The sequence below is a fragment of the Thalassophryne amazonica genome, chromosome 10, assembly GCF_902500255.1.
Source record: "Thalassophryne amazonica chromosome 10, fThaAma1.1, whole genome shotgun sequence".
NCBI lineage: Eukaryota > Metazoa > Chordata > Actinopteri > Batrachoidiformes > Batrachoididae > Thalassophryne > Thalassophryne amazonica.
This window is the reverse complement of record NC_047112.1, coordinates 23188116-23208664: the sequence shown is the minus strand read 5'-3', so window position 1 is coordinate 23208664 and position 20549 is coordinate 23188116. Positions and strand designations below refer to the sequence as shown.

The 20549-nt window shown below is 41.5% G+C and overlaps 1 protein-coding gene across 2 annotated transcripts in view; it reads right to left on the bottom strand.

Annotated features, from left to right (window-relative positions):
• Positions 1–20549, bottom strand: part of cachd1 (cache domain containing 1) — a 203080-nt gene that overhangs the window by 104341 nt on the left and 78190 nt on the right. For both annotated transcript variants that reach the window (XM_034179556.1, XM_034179557.1), the window contains exon 2: positions 1622–1684. In XM_034179556.1, coding sequence (XP_034035447.1) covers positions 1622–1684 — 63 coding nt within the window. The remainder of the gene's footprint in view (positions 1–1621; positions 1685–20549) is intronic.

The window sequence follows — 20549 nt, the reverse complement described above, 5'->3', positions numbered from 1 at the left end:
GGGTGGCTGCAAAAAAAAGGGCTGTGATTCAGTCCAGGAACAGGGAAATGTACCGCGACCCACTGACCGCTTACACACCTAATCAGCCAGTCGCCATTCCTATTAGGGGTTTAACAAGAGCCTGCGGCTCAGCCCGCAATTATTCTGACTCCACCACAAAGAACACACACTCGCCGCCCATGTGCACACTGACACAGGAACATAAAGTTAAGTATACCCCCAACCCTCATAGCACTGACCGTGCACGGCAATTAGCTCCAGTGGCCTTAGTATTAAAAGGGGAAAACGGACCAGTGTTCAGCAGAAGGTTGTTTCCATTGCTGGAGGGAGGGAGACGGGAAAGCGCAAGACGTGACTGTTACAGTGACAAAAAAGAAACCAGAAACTTCTAATCGTGCAAGTTAAAGCTAACGTTACAGTCTGCAGAAAGCAACGCCAAACCGCACATTCCAACAAGCAATCTATAGATTAGCCACACTCCAACCAAACACAGAGCTCTTCTCTCCTGTAACAGAGTCATATGGCTCACAGTGCCTGGTGCGGTCAGTCCAGCCACAGAACAGGACGAGGCAGAAAGGGTGCAACCTGGGGTCCAGTCTGGCAACATTAAACCACAGTCACTGGCAGAATAATTTATAGTAAGACCAAAATTTACTTTGGGGTGTTGGGTTGAGATTAATAAAGATAAGGTTACAGAAGGAATGTTTGAATCTGAAAACCTCTGTGACTACTGATGAATTAAAAAAAACAAAAAAAACACGCCTTCATCACCCCTAATTTCAGTGACTGTGATTGGATGAGGACATCGCTCATGCAAGCTGCAAAAAATTATTAAGTAAATTACAATTTTCTTGAGGACAGAAACACCCAAGTGTTGTTCGAGAAAGTATTTTGCTAGCGAGTTACACAATTGCCCATAATTCTATGAAGGTGAAGAAACAGTGAAGCGACAGACCCGACTGAGTCACCTTTGAAATGCTAAATAGCTGCAAGGTGACAGATACACACCGAAAGACAATCACTGGAGAAATGCAAACAAAAATCCACCTGTGTGTTCTCACTGGTGGCAGTTTACTAGTCTGGTGTTTACGTAACACTTTTCCAAAAGGCCCGGCATAAACTCACAGAAACACTGCCTGTGCACGCACACACACACACACTTAAGAGTCTGGATATATCTGGCACCAAAAAAAAAGGTGCATTTTCCTTTACTGTAAGAATAACATAGCACACATAAATTTTCACGAGTGGACTAAGAGTTATTTGGAATGTGTCTCCCATTTGTGGCCCTGTTCTGTTTATCTCTTTCAAGCCTTATTCTGTCAGGGAGCAGCTCTGCAGTCATATTGTGAGCAGGCGGAGAGATAGACAAGTGGAAAAACAGACACAAAACTTCAAAGCCAATGAGACGGCAGCTGCAGAATTTTAATAAACCCCCTTTTTCCGCTGATGGCTAGTGCATTTGTGTGAGTATGTGTGTGCGTTTGTGTGTGAATAAATATCACCGTTTCTTGCTGAACTGAACACAAACAGACACCATCCATGACACATGCACACACTGACAGGCAGATGTGCATGCGCGTGTGTGCACACAGAGGAAAGAGAAGCCTTTGTTACTCACCTGCTGCACTTCTGTCTCTCCGTTTGATGTCTTCTCGGTGTACACGAATGAACTGAAAATCCTCTGTAGAGACACAGTGGAGGGAAACCAAGGGAGGGAGGGTAAAGATGAGAAAACAGGGTTAGATTAGGAGGAATGCTAAACATTTTAAGCCAATAACGGGAACTCATCACTTGAGAAGAAGCACTGGCAGACTTCCACCAATGCAATCCTGCAGATTTCATTTTCAGGTAGCTCCCATTGTCATTATAATGATGGAATGATATCACATAAAGGCTTTCGAATAGAATGTTGAGACAAGTTCAAAAACACTTTTCCACTGAGAAGCTACAACCTACATGTTTACTAAAATCACCAAGTATTCACTCCAAAACCACCCAAGCACTATAAAACTTTTATCGCTCATGTCTGACATTTTTAAGGATAATACTGAATTTTTAAAAAGGAAATTTTTTGATACACTGAAGGATTTCACACAATCCCATGTAGGGTGCAGGGAAACAATGTAGTATTTCTCAGCAAAATGCAAGACAGTATAAATGGAAAGTTTATCATCTCTGGAACAAAATGAATCCAAACATGATATTTCATGAAGATGCCAAACAAATCACAAGCTCTTCTCTGAGCTAAAATTTATGAAAGCCTGACAAAATGAATCTGATTTACTGAATAAACACATGGCAGCGCAGATTTAACCTGTCGTGTGAATCATACAGTAGTGTTCAGAATAACAGTAGTGCTATGTGACTAAAAAGATTAATCCAGGTTTTGAGTATATTTCTTATTGTTACATGGGAAACAAGGTACCAGTAGATTCAGTAGATTCTCACAAATCCAACAAGACCAAGCATTCATGATATGCACACTCTTAAGGCTATGAAATTGGGCTATTAGTTAAAACAAAAGTAGAAAAGGGGGTGTTCGCAATAATAGTAGTGTGGCATTCAGTCAGTGAGTTCATCAATTTTGTGGAACAAACAGGTGTGAATCAGGTGTCCCCTATTTAAGGATGAAGCCAGCACCTGTTGAACATGCTTTTCTCTTTGAAAGCCTGAGGAAAATGGGACGTTCAAGACATTGTTCAGAAGAACAGCGTAGTTTGATTAAAAAGTTGATTGGACAGGGGAAAACGTATATGCAGGTGCAAAAAATTATAGGCAATTCATCTACAATGATCTCCAATGCTTTAAAATAGACAAAAAACCAGAGATGTGTGGAAGACAACGGAAAACAACCATCAAAATAGATAGAAGAATAACCAGAATGGCAAAGGCTCACCCACTGATCAGCTTCAGGATGATCAAAGACAGTCTGGAGTTACCTGGAAAGGTGCGTTTACACATAACCAAGACGCCTTACGAATGTCATTTTTCTGTCATTCGTGACATATTCCTGACATTCTTAATGTGACTTAACGCATCTGAATAGGTTTCTTAATAGTGCGTGTTGATGCGTGATATTCTTGATATTCGTGGAGCATGTTTTTGCCTGTCAAAAAATCTTCCACGAATGTCACACACCACCATCATTTCGTCTCACGTCGTGGAGGTCACAACTCAGAGTATTGATCCGTCTTGATGAGTAATGATCCTTAATAGAACGTGACAACGTTCGTAGTGGTTCCTGTGATAGTTCTTGGAGCCCAAACTGTCACGCGTTATTACGAAGTGAAACAGAAACTGTCAAGTTTTGACACAACTTGTAACGCAGCATCACATTTCACTGCGCGCCACGACAAATCAGTTTTCTGTCACATGCGCACAATTAAACTCGGCTCCAAATGTCGTTCCACAGTTCCTGCTGAAGCTCCTCAGGATGCTCCTGCAGGTGTTCCACCTGCTGTTGTAACCGATGAGCGGGAGAACAGGTCTGAGCAACCAGAGGAACCAGAGGAGCGAGAGGAGACTCATGTGCAGCCAGACATCTTTGCACCTCCTCCAGTCCAGCGGAGGAAGAAGCGTGCGCACAATTAAACCCTGCTGCACCGCATTCAGTTTGACTGCTTACACCAAGTCGGCTAAAAGTCTAATTTCAGTGCTCTTCAGCGCACTCCTGCAGGTGTTCCACCTGCTGCATGTGCCTGATGTTTGGGAAAATGCACGAGACGACAGCCACATGAAGCCACACATCTGGCTCTGTCCTCCTCCTCTATGCGCCACTCCATGGCACAGAGCCCAAATATGCATGCAGTCACAAAGTTCTTCTGAAAAACTGGAGCAATCTGAATTCGGTTGGATGAATATGGTGTGTGTGTGGAGACAATTCACCTTGTTCACAACGTGACAGAACTTAACGATGCGCTGTTACACGCAATAGCGCGGAACACTATTCTTGACCATGCGTAATGGTTCCTGATAATTCTCCAGAAACACATGCCATTAATCGTAACGCGTGGTAACAGGTTGCAGCAGTTCCTGAGGACACCTGACGCCTCTGCCCCGAATCGTCACATTCGTGATCAACGGCCAAGAATGTGTACTTCGTGGCATTCGTGACTTGTCGTCGTTATGTGTAAAAGCAGCATAAGTGGTGTGACAGTTAGAAGACGCCTGTGTGAAGCTAATTTATTTGCAAGAATCCCCCGCAAAGTCCCTCTGTTAAATAACTGGCCTAAAGAGAAATGGTGGAATATTTTGTGGACTGATGAGAGTAAAATTGTTCTTTTTGGGTCCAAGGGCCGCAGACAGTTTGTGAGACGACCCCCAAACTCTGAATTCAAGCCACAGTTCACAGTGAAGACAATGAAGCATGGTGGTTCAAGCATCATGATATGGGCATGTTTCTCCTACTATGGTGTTGGGTCTATATATCGCATACCAGGTATCATGGATCAGTTTGGATATGTCAAAATACATGAAGAGGTCATGTTGCCTTATGCTGAACAGGACATGCCCTTGAAATGGGTGTTTCAAAAAGACAATGACCCCAAGCACACTAGTAAACAAGCAAAATCTTGGTTCCAAACCAACAAAAATGCCTCGCAGATGTGAAGAAATCATGAAAAACTGTGGTTATACAACTAAATACTAGTTTAGTGATTCACAGGATTGCTAAAAAAGCAGTTTGAACATTTCAACAGCAGATGCTACTATTATTGTGAACACCCCCTTTTCTCCTTTTTTTTTTTTACTAATAGCCCAATTTCATAGCCTTAAGAGTGTGTATATCATGAATGCTTGGTCTTGTTGGATTTGTGAGAATCCACTGAATCTACTGGTACCTTGTTTCCCATGTAACAATAAGAAATATACTCAAAACCTGGATTAATCTTTTTAGTCACATAGCACTACTATTATTCTGAACACTACTGTACATACCCTACCCACAAGTTGACTTTAAATTTACCTATTTTTCCAACCATGTCAGCTTGGGGTGGAACCATACAACACAGCCTGAACTGAATTGCATGATTTGTTTGTTTGTTTGTTTGTTTGTTTTGAGTATTGCAATACGGCAAAAAGTCAATTACAAAAAAGATCTCCCGCAGAAGAATAAAAAATGACTCATAAAATCTAAAAATAGGAAACCGATAACATCAAGTCTTACAATTTTCACTTGAGAATAATATGCTTCTTTAAGCCTAAAGATCTACCACAGATTACTTTCTACATAATTAGTGTGAACAGCAGGGTAATTATGTGACATGTATCGAAATGCAACAGGTGTATCACAATATTTATCATATCGTGGAGCTAGTGCACCATTCACCCAAGCCTGTGATTAACATTGTTATCCAAATAAAATGGTGCATTTTTTCTGTGTGAAAATGTTTTGCATTTCTTTATCGATAAGCTTTCCGCTCTTAGATTCCCACTCCCTCAGTCTGCTCAGGACCCCCTCAGTAAGCTCAGCTGTCTTTCACCAGTTTGAGCCTGTCTCACTCTCTACATTTACTGAAATAGCAGAACACTTACGTCCTTCTTACTGTCCATCTGAGAGCATTCCATCCCATTTATTTAAAGAGGTTTTTGGCGCAGTTGAGTCTTTTTTCCTCCTTATTAATAGGTGTCTGAGCTCTGGATATGTTCCATCCTCCTTCAAGCAAGCCATAGTGCAGCCTCTTTTCAAAAAGAAAAATTTGGATCCCTTGGTGTTGTCTAATTTCAGGCCAAATTTTTAAACTTCCTTTTATTTCTGAGGTTTTAGAGAAAGTCGTTCTTAGCCAACTCCAAGAATTTCTGAATTGTGAATTGCTTTAGTCTGGTTTTAAGCCTCTTCACAGTACTGAAACTGCACTTTTAAAATTGTTTAATGGTCTTTTATTGAACCTTGATTCTGGTAACTGTGCCTTTTTAATTCTTCTTGATCTGACAGCAGCATTTGACACAGTGGAGCACACAATTCTCCTGTCACACCTCAAACACTGTCGGCATTGAAGGCACTGTTTTGAGTCGGTTTAAATTGTAACTTTCAGACAGATCCTTCTCTGTGCATTTGGGGCAGTTCTCTTCCTCAGTGGCCCCTCTGACCTGCAGAGTCCCTCAGTGGTCAATTCTTGGGCCTTTATTGTTTTCCCTCTATATGCTACCCCTGGGGTCAATTTTTAGGAAGCATGATCTTCCTTTTCACTGCTTCGCTGATGATGTTGAGGTATATTTGCCATTGAAGGTCTTTTCTAAAGATTCTCTTCAGGCTGTGCTTCACTCCACGAGTGACATTAAAACGTGGATTGACTTCTTAAAATAAAAATTAAAACAAAACAGAGGATGTCCTGTTCGGTCGCCCTGACATGGTCCAGGGCCTTACCAGCTCCTTAGGACCACTAGCACCTTACATATGATCCCTCGCTAGGCATCTTGGTGTGATTATTGATGGTGCATTTAAATTAGATAAACAAGTTAGCTCAGTGGTCAAGTCTTGTTTTTTTCAGTTGAGGCTTTTATCCAAAGTTAAATCTTATCTAAGCCAGAAAGACCTTTAAAAAGTGATCCATGCTTTTATTATGTCGCACTTAGAACATTGTAACTCCTTGTATGTTGGCACTGAGTCACAGCTTATCCGCCTTCAGCTTGTGCAGGATGCAGCCGCTCATCTCCTAACTGGGACAAATAAGCCTGAGCACGTAACTCCCGTGCTCTCTTCCCTTCACTGGCTTTCGGTTAGGTACAGGATTGATTTTAAGATACGTTTATTTGTTTTTTACGTCTCTGCCTGGGCTGGCCCCAAAATACTTGTCTGACCTTATTAGATTGCACCAGCCCTCCAGAGCCCTAAGGTCGGTGAATCAGATGCTTCTGGGCGTTCCTCGAGCCTTCCTAAAAACTAGAGGAGATTGAGCCTTTGTGGTTGTGGGCCCCACTTTGTGGAACACGCTACCTTTCACAGTGTGGACTGTGACTAGCCTTTCAGGTTTTAAAACGCGTCTCAAGTCTCACCTGTTCATCTTGGTCTTTGAATCAAATCACTTCTATTGGGTCTTATCAGTTTTATTCCACTGTGTTGTTGTTTATCGTTTTATTATTTTTTATTGTTTTGCCTGGGCGGCCATTGGCTGTGTAAATGTGGAAATAAATAAAGCTGACTGACATTTTGTAACACACAGACCTCTAATGCATCCAAAAGCTGCATCGACAATTTAATGTTTAAATCAGTCCTTGACATTTTTCTGTGGTGTGAACCGCAGATTAATGTCAAACTTTACATAAGTCTGATTTTGTGTGCTGATCAGGACCGCTGACCTGAATGAATTCTGATCGCTATGTAGGATGACTGCATTTATCCATAAAGTGCTATGAAATGAAATTATTCTTGTCGTCTTCTCATTAGAAATGGGAACATCCTCATCTCTTGTTTAAAAAAGAAAAAAGAGTTACAGTTATAAACTCAGATCAGTTTTGCTCCTTGTCTCTTTTTTGTACTTTCTATGATTTTTACATGTAGCCAATAAATGCAACAATTAAGCATTTTAAAATATTCTGTAAAACATTGGGCACTTTGTTTGCAATCAAAACCACAGACAAAAGTTCCTTATTTTCATGACTCATTAAGTTATTGTTAATGGGGCATCTTTATTATTGGTACAATAACTCAGAATAACTAACTTATGCTGATATTATTTCATAGCCTGTAATTCTAAGATGGATGTTGACTATATGACTATTTCTTTGTAAATTACTAAACATTTCTCTGTTCCATTATGAAACATTACACCCTTTTAAATGCTAAGTCAAGCTTTATATAATAAACTCTGTTTTTATATGAGTGCATTGGATAATCAAGAATCTTAAGTACTTTTACCAAGGTTTGTATTTACCCCAACCCATGATGATTATGATGATGATGATGATTAATCATATATCATTAAACAGAAGAAAAACGTGTGAATCGCATGGCAAATGGCCCATTCAAATTGCAAAAAGCCCATTGTGCTCAGCACCGAGCAAACACTGGCCAATTCACATTTTTTACCAGGTGAATCCCTGTATATACAATAGTTTAACTAAATCTAAATAAATATTTTAACTGTCCCAGCTGCTTAGTGTGCCATAAAAAGCAATGCAGCCAAAGCATACATAAAAATTCTACAGCAATAGCTTCTGTACACACACACACACACACACACACACACACACACACACACACACACACACACACACACACACACACACACACACACACACACACACACACACACACCTTCCCCGGACAACCTACAATATTTGCCTTCAACACAGTTGCTTATTTCAATAGTGAGGTACTGATAAAGCCCAAACCCAAAAACAGACATACCCTTCCTATAGCGGAAAAAAAAAGTCGAACAGTGAAACTGAAATAAACAAACATACAACTCAGCTTAACAGGAACAGTTTCAAAACTGCACTACATTATCACAAAAAAAGGAATGCAACAGTAAGTTTTTCCATTAAGCAAGCATGCCTGAAAATTTGGAAACAAACATTTAAGTTGGAGAGACAAACTTGTGCCATTGATTAGCCACAGGTTAGCCGTCTTTCCCCCAGTGCCTGGAGTGTTTGTTGTTGGAGCTGCTTTGCGGTTTTCACAGCTATGGAGCAGCCAGCGAGGAATGTTTGACTCTGAAACCTGAGAGGCTTGAGGTTGCCTGGGCCACCATCAGCATATGACCTCCCATGACCCCAAAAATCAAACAATGACGTACACACAAACACTTCCACAGATGCACACGAACACAAAGGCAAGTGTGGACAAATGCATGGAAGTTCAGGCAGCACAGATCCTGCACCTACACAGTAACACTACAAATCCTCAGCCTCTTTTATTGAACTGGTATACAAAGTTAAAAATAAATAAATAAATATTCTGCAGCGCCAGAGTGTGGCATGCACATACCCATCCTCTTCAGTGAACATTGAAGTAACTGGAATGATATGCAAGATTTGTTTTGTTACAACTTCAAGTCCATCAAATGCACTCTAAAGCATGTATTCATCAAACACATTTGCTCTCAACAGGTAAATGTGTTTGATGAATACATGCTTTAGAATGAGGCATTCCTCATGAGCACTAAGCTCATGAGGAATGCCCACGCCCACTGATCACAGAGCAGGGGCCTTGGTCTCATTAGGCCACTTTTTAAATCCATCCACTTTGAGCTTAATCCTAACTACAGCTGACTGGCTCACAGGAATGATTGAACCCTGTAAGAGCTCACAAAATATATTCTTTAAACAAGGGTTATTGTAATCCCTTTGTTTGATGAGATACGTGAAAAAGCAACTGCGCATTTCAGAAGAAATGTCTGACTGAATTCTTAGCCGCTATTCAGCCTTAAATTTATTTACCAACTCCCACTTATAGCATTAGATTAACAGACAAAACAGATACTACTACCTGGATCTGCAATATTACGTACCCCTAGAATTTTTTTTTCAGGCCTGATGGTACACACCAAAAAAAAAAAGAAAAAAGAAAAATTTAAACCATGAAGTGCATAGAGTGGAAAAATGCAAGGCACAAAAACACAAAAGCAACAAGGAAAAAACTTCACTCATTTAAATTAAACAAAAGCATCTGGTCGAAGTATTACTTGGGGTGTATGTATTTATAAGTTTGGGCTTGTGTGAATTAAAGGAGATCCAAAATAAATTCCAATTTGTGTACCCAATTTTTATTTTTGAAGCCATTATTGGTGAATGCTGTACAATTATTCCACCCTGCCAAAAGAACAGTTCAAAGACATCATTAAAACCCCAAATTACCATGATGAGTGCATTTAAACTTTTGACCACAATTGTATTTGAGGCTCTACAACCACTCTTGGGTCCCAGCCAGATTGACGCAATTTGCCTTTATTTTGAAGGTTTGCACTCGACCTTCCTTCTTCTTCCGCCTCCTCCCTCTCCTCTCCACCTTCTCTCTCATCTACCGCTCTCAGTCTGTGCTCACCTTTCACCTACAGTTCTGTCTTTCCTATTCTCTTCACCTGTGTTTCCTGGCTTCAGACATCTGGCGATAAATGTTCAGTTGTCATCCCACACACTGCAGCTTTTTTCCCCTTTTCGGCAGCACAATGCTTACTTTAGCTACAGTGCAGCCGGAAAGTATTTACAGTGCTTCACTTTTTCCATATTTTATGTTACAGCCTTATTCCAAAATTAAGTAAATTAATTTTTCCCCTAAAAATTCTACTCACAACACCCCATAATGACAATATGAAATTTTTTTTGAATTTTTTGCAAATTTATTAAAAATAAAAAAGCTAAGAAATCACTTGTACATAAGTATTCAGACCCTTGGCTTAATACTCTGTTGATGGCAGTGATTACAGACTCAAGTCTTCTTGAATATGATGCCACAAGCTTGATGCAGCTATCTTTGGGCAGTTTTGTCCATTCCTCTTTGCAGCATCTCTCAAGCTGCATCAGGTTGGAAGGGAAGTGTCGGTGCACAGCCATTTTCAGATCTCTCCAGAGAGATTCAATCGGATTCAGGTCTGGGCTCTGGCTGGGCCACTCAAGGACATTTACAGAGTTGTCCTGAAGCCACTCGTTTGATATCTTGGCTGTGTGCTTAGGGTCATTGTCCTGCTGAAAGATGAACCGTCACCCCAGTCTGAGGTCAAGAGTGCTCTGGAGCAGGTTTTCATCCAGGATGTCTCTATACATTGCTGCATTCATCTTTCCCTCAATCCTGACTAGTCTCCCAGTTCCTGCAACTGAAAAACATCCCCACAGCATGATGCTGACACCACCATGCTTCACTGTAGGGATGGTGCTTGATTTCCTCCAAAAATGACGCCTGGCATTCACACCAAAGAGTTCAATCTTTGTCTCATCAGACCAGAGAATTTTGTTTCTCATGGTCTGAGAGTCCTTCAGGCGCTTTTTGGCAAACTCCAGCTGGGCTGCCATGTGCCTTTAACTAAGGAGTGGCTTCCATCTGGCCACTCTACCATACAGGCCTGATTGGTGGATTGCTGTAGGGATGGGTGTCCTTCTGTAAGGTTCTCCTCTCTCCAAACAGGAATGGTTGAGCTCTGACAGAGTAACCATTGGGTTGTTGGTCACCTCCCTGACAAAGGCCCTTCTCCCCCAATCACTCAGTTTAGACGGGCAGTGGAAGATGGAGGCCACTGTGCTCTTTGGGACATTCAAAGCAGCTGAAATGTACCCAGATTTGTGCCTAGGCATGGGCCGGTATGAGATTTGGACGGTACGATAAACGTGGGCAAAAATACAGCGGTTTTACGGTTTCACAGTATTATGTATAGCTTTAAAATGTGCTTTAACAACATTATGGCTATTTGCATATGAAGCGTACGTAGTTCAGGTGCACTAATTGACACAATGTCTACTGCTACAAGCACTATACCACTGATAAATTTAGAGAAAATACCTAAATAATAGTCTCTCTTTTAGACATGTAGCATCTGCCCCGTGGGAAATATGACTTACTTGCTTAGGGAGAAACGTGGCTGGAATAAGGTCCGGAACTCCGGATGCTCAATATTGGCCCAGCTTCACCAACAAAGTGCTTGGAATAGATGTATTTGTCCTTCTTGACATGTTTGTGGGAGAAATTTTGTCGACCACAAGCACGACTCGAGTCCATCGCTTGTACTTCTCACTGGTTTCAAAGATGGGATAAAGTTTACTTCTTCCATGCAATCTGTGTAGGTATTGGTCCTTTTAGATGAAGGGAAAAGTTCAGTGCAGGCTTCGCCTCCATCAGCCATGATGCAGAGCTAGCTAACGTTAGCTGCCTGTTTGTAAACAAAGACAGAGGTGCGCGGCAGGGGGAAGGGGCAGCAGCGGCTGCCTCCGCTCTCCCTGTCAAGAATTCTCATAACCCGGTCATACCGTAGGGACGGTATAATGAAAAATTTTAGTGGTTTTGAGACCATGGCTTTTGATATTGCGGAAATGGATTCATTTAAGGTACCATATGAAAGTAATGATGTGGATTCTGCTCACAGAATTTGCAGTTTGGCATGAAGATGCTATTACGGTAAGCTTTGACAAGCCGACCACACCCTTTGTCTGCGTTACATTTTTACTGAACTATATTATTAAGATGTGGAGAGTTTCAAGTCCAGACTTAAGACGCACTTATTTACCCTTTCGTATGGCTAGTATACTGGCATAGTATAGTTTTTTACGCATTTTACTCTTTTAAATAATTTTATTAGGAAACGGAGTGTGCCGCGGCCTAAACTTTACCTAAATTCTGGGGCTTTTAGTGAAGCTTAGGGCTAGTGGCCGACGATCACCTTAGTATTTCCTGTTTTTCTTGTTGTTTTATGCTGGCAAATTATACTGTATTTCTTGTCTTTCTGATGCCCGATTCTGTTTTTTCTCTCTGTTTAAGGTGCGGCTCCATCCAGAGATGGGGGTGGTATTTGTGCTTGAGACCCTCCTGTCCTGTGCACCAACTGCATTCCCTGTATATTCGTTTTGTAAATTGTTCTGTAATTTATGTCCGTAGCATGGCCCAAGCAGAGGGTCACCCCTTTGAGTCTAGTCTGCTTGAGGTTTCTTCCTCAGAGGGAGTTTTCCTTACCACTGCTGCTCTGGGGGTTAGTAAGGTTAGACCTTACTTGTGTGAAGCGCCTTGAGGCAACGCTGTTGTGATTTGGTGTTATATAAATGAAAATAAATTGAAAAAATTAACTGAAATTAGCATTATGGTCTGCCAGGCTTATCGTACTACAAGTTAAACACTGATCTGTCACTCAGGGTTTGCCATAAATTACTTCACAGCGAGTCACTCTATAGTGTATATAATTTGGCCTGCTATACATTCATCAAGAGTGAAAAATAATTTACAACTACAAACGTTGTCAAATGTGTTTCTTCAGAGTATCACTCAACCCCCTATAGAACACAAAGATGAAAAAACAACTAACAAAACATTAGGGCTGACATCGTCACTCGCTGAAGCAGTCAGTAACGAGGAGCTCTGGTCTCGGTCTTGGATTGGAGATTTAATGACATTCTACCATGTAAACAAGCTTGTTGCTTCTGCCACAAAAGTAGCCCTTCTATGGGCTGTTCTTGCGATTTATTATGTGTTAATCAAACAGAATTTTATCTAAAAAAAAATTTAAAATGCTTTTATTTGAGAGGACACTGACACCTGACGATCTATGTGCAATCTTGTAACAGACCCAGAGCACTTCGTGGGCTTTTACACACAATGTCAGATTTTATTTAAAACATGAAGTGCTGTGAAAAAACAGTTTATCCCTTCATCATTTTGGTTTCCTCATCTTGTTATAATGGTTTAACCGCAGGAATGCTCTGTGGTTACGGAGTCCTTTTAATTGGGCCGGCCTCTTCACCTCTTCTGTAAGGCACTCTCAGGATTGCTATAAACTATTGCAAGAGACTCTTCACCTTTAAAGTGCCTCTTTAACTCTCAGTGAAAAATAGTGGATACATTCCAAAAGCACTGCTCATGACAGCAGCCCAAAAACAGAGATTTTATATCTTGACAGGCAACAAATGAAGATTAAGAGGTTATCTGGAACACATCAGGATAACAGATTAAACAGAGTAAGGAGAAGCTATAATTAAAAAAAACACAAGTTACAAAAATTAAAAAAAATTAAAGAACATGCCGTCAGAGTTGGCCATATAAATGAGTCACATTAGACAACTTTTCAATTCAACTAAATTTATTTAAACAGCTCCAAAACACAAGTTACCTCAAAGTGCTATACACAAGAAAGGTCTACACCTTACTCACCCCATAAACAAGCACAATGATGACAAGGTGAGGTAAGAAAAAGAAGGAAAAAAAAAAACCTCTTCCAATGCTATTATTATTATAATATTATAAGAAGAAACCTCAGTAAAACCCAACTCAGTGACCATACTAAAAAGAATGAATGGAGTGTTATTAACCATGCAAGTAGGAAAGGAGGACAAATGAAATTCACACATAGACCTTCAAACAATAACAGAGATTCACGTGATAGTGTGAAAAAAATGCAGCTAATGCAAACATCATGTGCAAAATACAAAACAGAAAGCTGTGTTTGGAAGTCCTGCACATATAAAAGAGAATTACATGAAACACTGTGGTCTATAAACTGAAAGGTTTTGGTTGTTTTTTTTGTTTGTTTGTTTGGGTTTTCTTTGTTTTGTTTTTTTGGTCTTTGCTTCTAAAGCATTGACACCTTTGGAAAACGTGAAAAAGAAGGCACTAACTCTGGAAAGATGAAGGTAATAAGACAGATAGGAAGGGAAAGAATAAAAAAGACACGTTAAATGTGGGGAGTGACAGTCTATGCATGCACGTTCTTGTCTAAAAGATGAAGTTTTGGGTCCAACACATTTTCAATGTGATCAGTCTTCTTTCACTGTTGAGAACTGTGCAAGTTCATCGCCAAGTAAGACACAGAAGATAAAAAGACACCTGGTGCCACACTGACACCACCGCACACCTGGCCAATCACGGCACAAGACCCCGCCCATCTCCCTTTTCCTCACTGAAGTGAGTCCATCAGTCTTTTTTGATAATCCAAAATCTGCCAGATTGTAGCCAGCCTACCTATAGGAGAAAGGCACACTTTCACATCCAGGCTCCAGACATCAGTGGAGATGTTTTGGAGCTGTAGGGCTTTAGTAAAAGCCTAAATCCCAGGAGACACCAACTGCTGCTTCCCCCATATTTCCAGTCTACAGCTAAACTTCTATCCCTTCAGTGCTTTATCCCCTTCCTTCGCTTCTTCTTTCCTCTTCCCTCCCTGCCCCCAGCCAGCCTTCCACTCATTGCACTACAAAGGGCCGGAGCTGAGGATAAGGCTTCAGAGCTTTGCCTCTGATGTGATGCCCCCCCACCCCCCCCACACACACTTTTTTTCCCCTCCCCTCAACCATTTTTCCATTTCCATCCCCAAACGCGACCAAATCTCTTCCCCCGGAACGCTACAAAGCAGAGTCACCAACAAGCAACTGGTAGTGAAACAGTGAGGGAGAACACGGGGCTCAGTTTATGCTTTTCACAACACAAAAATAACAACAATAGTAATAATCTGAATATTTACTTTACAGCCAAGGATAAAGGTTACAGCATTTTAAAAACCTTTCATCATCGTTGTCCACAAAAATACAGCGAGTGTTTTCAACATTTCCCATCAAAAGTTCTAAACAGACATGTAGATGCCTGATCTACATCTACATTCTGAATTTTTAAATGATTCAATCATACCAGTTCTGACCTTAAACCCTTAAGATACTTAACACTCCATTTCTGTATGGTATTCAAGTATATGCTTTAGGAGGAGCTGTTGGGAGTAGAGTAGGAGTAGTGTTGAGGACACCAGCAGCTGGAATAGGTCAAGGGGATGCCCATGATCCAACCCAAAACCGAGTCAATACAATGTCAATAACGAAAAGTACAATCCCATTTCCAATGAAGTTGGGACGTTGTGTAAAATGTAAATAAAAACAAATCAAATCAATTTTATTTATATAGCGCCAAATCACAACAAACAGTTGCCCCAAGGCGCTTTATATTGTAAGGCAAAGCCATACAATAATTAGGGAAAAACCCCAACGGTCAAAACGACCCCCTGTGAGCAAGCACTTGGCGACAGTGGGAAGGTAAAACTCCCTTTTAACAGGAAGAAACCTCCAGCAGAACCAGGCTCAGGGAGGGGCAGTCTTCTGCTGGGACTGGTTGGGGCTGAGGGAGAGAACCAGGAAAAAGACATGCTGTGGAGGGGAGCAGAGATCAATCACTAATGATTAAATGCAGAGTGGTGCATACAGAGCAAAAAGAGAAAGAAACACTCAGTGCTTCATGGGAACCCCCTAGCAGTTTAAGTCTATAGCAGCATAACTAAGGGATGGTTAGCCTAATCCCTGCTAATTAAATGATTCTCTATTGCAACTCAGTGCAGCAGGTTGGCTAATTAAATGACTGGTCAGTGGCCTGCCAACTGTTAAAAGGCTGCTGAGGGTCTTCAATTTAATCTATCTATAAAGCAAGACGTGTCTGTGAGTGTCTATGTGGCTCACATATCTCTGACTGTTTGTCAGATCGGCCTCAGCTTTTGGATATGGCTTGCGGATGGCACAATGATGTGCATCCACCTTTAATATGAAAATTTGGGGGATTCATTTTCAAAACCTTTATTTTGAAACCTTTATTTTGATTAACACCGTAACATTAGTACTTCCTAGATGACATCCTCCATGGCGTCTCTGTCCTACTCTTCTGTTACCTTCTGGACACTGGAAAAGTTCATCACGAACTTTCATTTAGCCTCTTGAATCTTCAGTCTTACGCCCAGCAGCCTTCTGCCACTCTGCAGACACTTCCCCTCTCACATACTGAACGGACAACAAACCTGATATAGTAATGCCATTCTATTTCACACTAGCAGGAAAATGCCCAAACTGCTTAAAGCTACTATCTGCTACCATTCTGGGTTCATAAATGGCAATGACAAAAATGAGCTTGACAAAAGCAAAGTGATTTGCCAGGCATGACATATGGAAGTGAAGTATTGCAGAAATATAACTCTATACAAAAGTGAGAAGTAAGCTTTAGTCAGCACAAAGGGTGGGCATTACAAGTGACACCACTCTTAAAGTTTACTGATTTTGCAACAATATGCCAACACATGTACTTCCATGTTGGTAAGAAGTCCATTAAAATGCAGCCTACATTTGAAAACAAATGCTGTTGCCAGACTGTCTGCAGATCACCTAAATAAATTCATACTTATTACAATATTCCACCCTTTACTTTACCTCAAAAAAGAAATCTAACTAGATTGAGCCTTCAAAATACTTTCAAAAATCATGCTGCTGCTTAACTGTTTTCGCTTTTCCCCAATGGCCAAAAAAGCAAAACGCACCAGTAGTGGTACTTTCACATTAGTGGAATGGGGTTCAACTCCCTACAGTGTTCTTGCTAAAAACCAAAACATATGAAAACACAAGAGTTAAGGTGCATTTACACATAAGCAAGACGCATTACAAATGTCATTTTTCTGTCATTCGTGACACATTCCTGACATTCCTAATGTGACTTAACGCATCTGAATAGGTTTCTTAATAGTGCATGTTGATGCGTGATATTCTTGATATTCGTGGAGCATGTTTTTGCCTGTCAAAAAATCTTCCACAAATGTCACACACCACCCTCATTTTGTCTCAGATCGTGGAGGTCGCAACTGAGCATGTTGATCTGTCTTGATGAGTAGTGACCCTTAATAGAACATGACAACGTTCGTAGTGGTTCCTGTGATGGTTCTTGGAGCCCAAACTGTCACGTATTATTACGAAGTGACACGGAAACTGTCAAGTTTTGACACGACTTGCAACACGGCGTCACATTTCACTGTGCGCCACAACAAATCAGTTTTCTGTCACGTGCGCACAATTAAACTCGGCTCCACAGCATTCAGTTTGATGCAGTATGCCGAAGAGGAACAGTGACGCAAAGTCAGCCAAGTGTTGTTCCACAGTTCCTGTTGAAGCTCCTCAGGACGCTCCTGCGGGTGTTCCACCTGCTGTTGTAACCGATGAGCGGGAGAACGAGTCTGAGCCAGAGGAACCAGAGGAGCGAGAGGAGACTCACGTGCAGCCAGACATCTTTGCACCTCCTCCAGTCCGGCGGAGGAAGAAGCGCACGCACAATTAAACCCTGCTGCACCGCATTCAGTTTGATTGCTGACACCAAGTCGGCTAAAAGTCTCATTTCAATGCTCTTCAGCGTGCTCCTGCAGGTGCTCCACCTGCTGCATGTGCCTGATGTTTGGGAAAAGGCGCAGGACGAGAGCCGCATGAAGCCACACATCTGGCTCTGTCCGTCTCCTCCTCCTCCTCTCTACGCCACTCCATGGCACAGAGCCCAACTACGCATGCAGTTACAAAGTTCTTCTGAAAAACTGGAGCGATCTGAATTCGGTTGGATGAATATGGGTGTGTGTGCGGAGACAATTCATCTCGATCACAGCCTGACAGAACTTAACGAAGCGGCGGAACACTATTCTTGACCGTGCGTAATGGTTCCTGATAATTCTCCAGCAACACGCGCCATTAATCGTAATGCATGGTAACAGGTTGCAGCAGTTCCTGAGGAGACCTGATGCCTCTGCCCCGAATCATTACATTCGTGATCAGCGGCCAAGAATGCATACTTCGTGGCATTCATGACTTGTCGTCATTATGTGTAAACGCAGCATTAGCAATCAACCCACACATTTCACAACAAGCATAAATGTCCCTGACTCACATTATCAATAACTACTGTATTCGCATCCATATGTTTGTGGTTCATGTACACTGTGTTTATTCCTTCCTATATATCTAAGTGTGTATATATATCTCTATATATATTCTCTCTTTGAATCTCAATATCAACCATGTCTGAACAAATGTACACTTTGTCTGTTAAAACTATGTAAAGATTAAGTACCTCTTTGTATATCCCACCTTCAAACACAGCCTCATATGACCATCCATGAAAAATTTACTTAGGCTCCCAATTTTCTAGAGGAATACAAACTTCCTACACTAGTTTATGTAAATCTAACTATGAGAAAACCTGAGGCACCAGCTCCAAAGTCCCCACCTGCACAGTTAGTGAGGGATGTACCTTTGTGTGAAAACTGCCCATCAACAACTTGGAACATCCCGTTCTTGATTCAACATATTCTACATCTCAATTATCTGTGTGCAGTGGGTGTTAGAGAAAAAGGATTTGTGTCACCTGTGAAAATTACTTTTAGACTGCAGCCACAAAAATACGTCTTGGCTCCCAAAGCAATAATAAACATACAACATGCACCTTTCAAAACTTGCTGCAGACAACACTCTCCTATATTTGTAATGCAAAAAAGGCGAAGCTGGCAATGGTAGCATCTAACCAGAGAAACCTATATGGACAAACAAACTATGTCTAAAAGCTGAAAAGTGCACTTACTGGAAAGACTGAATGCAAAATCTCACTGTGCCAAAAAAGCTGAACCCTTCATGGACATTGAAACTAAGTAAAGCACTGACAACTTCATCGATGTGCGAGTGTGTGTGAATGGGTGACTGTGAGGCTTTATTATGAAGCGCTTTGAGAGTCTGGATCAGATGAAAAAAAAAAAAAAAGACAGTACAGAAATGCAGTTCATTTTCCAATTAACATTTTCACAGTATATAAACACTGTGTTAGTGATGACCACAAAATCTCACAGTGACAGACAGCAATCCAGGCAGCTCTGATGTGCCCGAGTGAGAGGGAGGATAAATGGGGGTTTTATATTGTATAATGAGTCAAGTCCAGTTTGAGAGCATGTACTGGTGCTGCGCTTTGATGCATCCATGACATCACAGAAATGCCTTGGGCCCTGGATGTCAACCCCCCATGCAGACAACCCCATATCTCCAAAAATATCTCCAAAATAACTATCTACAAGTATCTGTCGCAGCCAGGTGAAAGGTAGGCACCCCCTTGGCCTTCTCCAGCCACTGGGGTCCTCAACACTCAGGCACTTGTGCGCTGGATCATACACAGAAAAACACACCACATGGCCAAAAGGTCAATGCTGAAGTCATTCCAGCAGTACACAAGAAATTTCTGAAGAGACCTAGTACCAATGACATCCAGTTGTTGCTTTAGGTCACTGAATAGCATACAAGACTCAAAACCATACAGTGAAACAGAAAACACCAGGATCCTAAAGTCTTGGACCTTCATTCTGCAAAAATATCAGTATCACCAACCACTTCTGTCCAGTGACCTCATGACTCCATAAGTTCTTCCATGTCAAAAACCAGGACCCAGAGACATGAATGTCACTGGCCAGAGAAGTAGATGTCGAGTTCAGCACTTCACCATGTACAGATACACTTGTGATGGGCTGAGTCCAAGAAGCCAATAAAAGCCTGCATCTTCATCTTGATCCAGGGCAACCACAAACCCAGACACTAAGATTCTTCACTTAACGTCTCAAGTCCTGCAATCAGGGAACTATTGGTTCCACAAAGATCACAGCATCGTCTATGAAGTCAGGGTCAGGCAACTTTTCTTCAGTAACAAAAGCACTAGGGCTGTTCATGTTATACGTATAGTGAAAAAATAAAAGTTGTGAGAGACTTCGGGCTACAGGTTGTTTTTGTTCCACTTGGGGTTTTATAGGTGCAGACCAAATTTGAACTCAATCAGATAAGATTTAAAGGTCCCCCAGTGTGACACATTTTCCTCTCCCTCCGCTGGCAAGGCAACGGGTCCGCGTGTGGGGACACAGCCGGCGCGGTGCGGCGGCACAGGAAAAACACCTCCGTGTTGATAACCATTTGTAAAATCCAGGTGGCTTTTGATGGCTTTCAGTGGAGTGAGTATATGAGAAATTGTTTAACAGCTGGACATGTTCCAACTTGTCCTTAAGGCTTCCAACGGAGGTGTTTTTCCTGTGGCGGAGCGTCGCGGCGGCTGCGAGCCGACGCTGCAATCCGCCCGCACGTCTTTCATTAAAAAAATCTCCTTTAACAGTGGAATA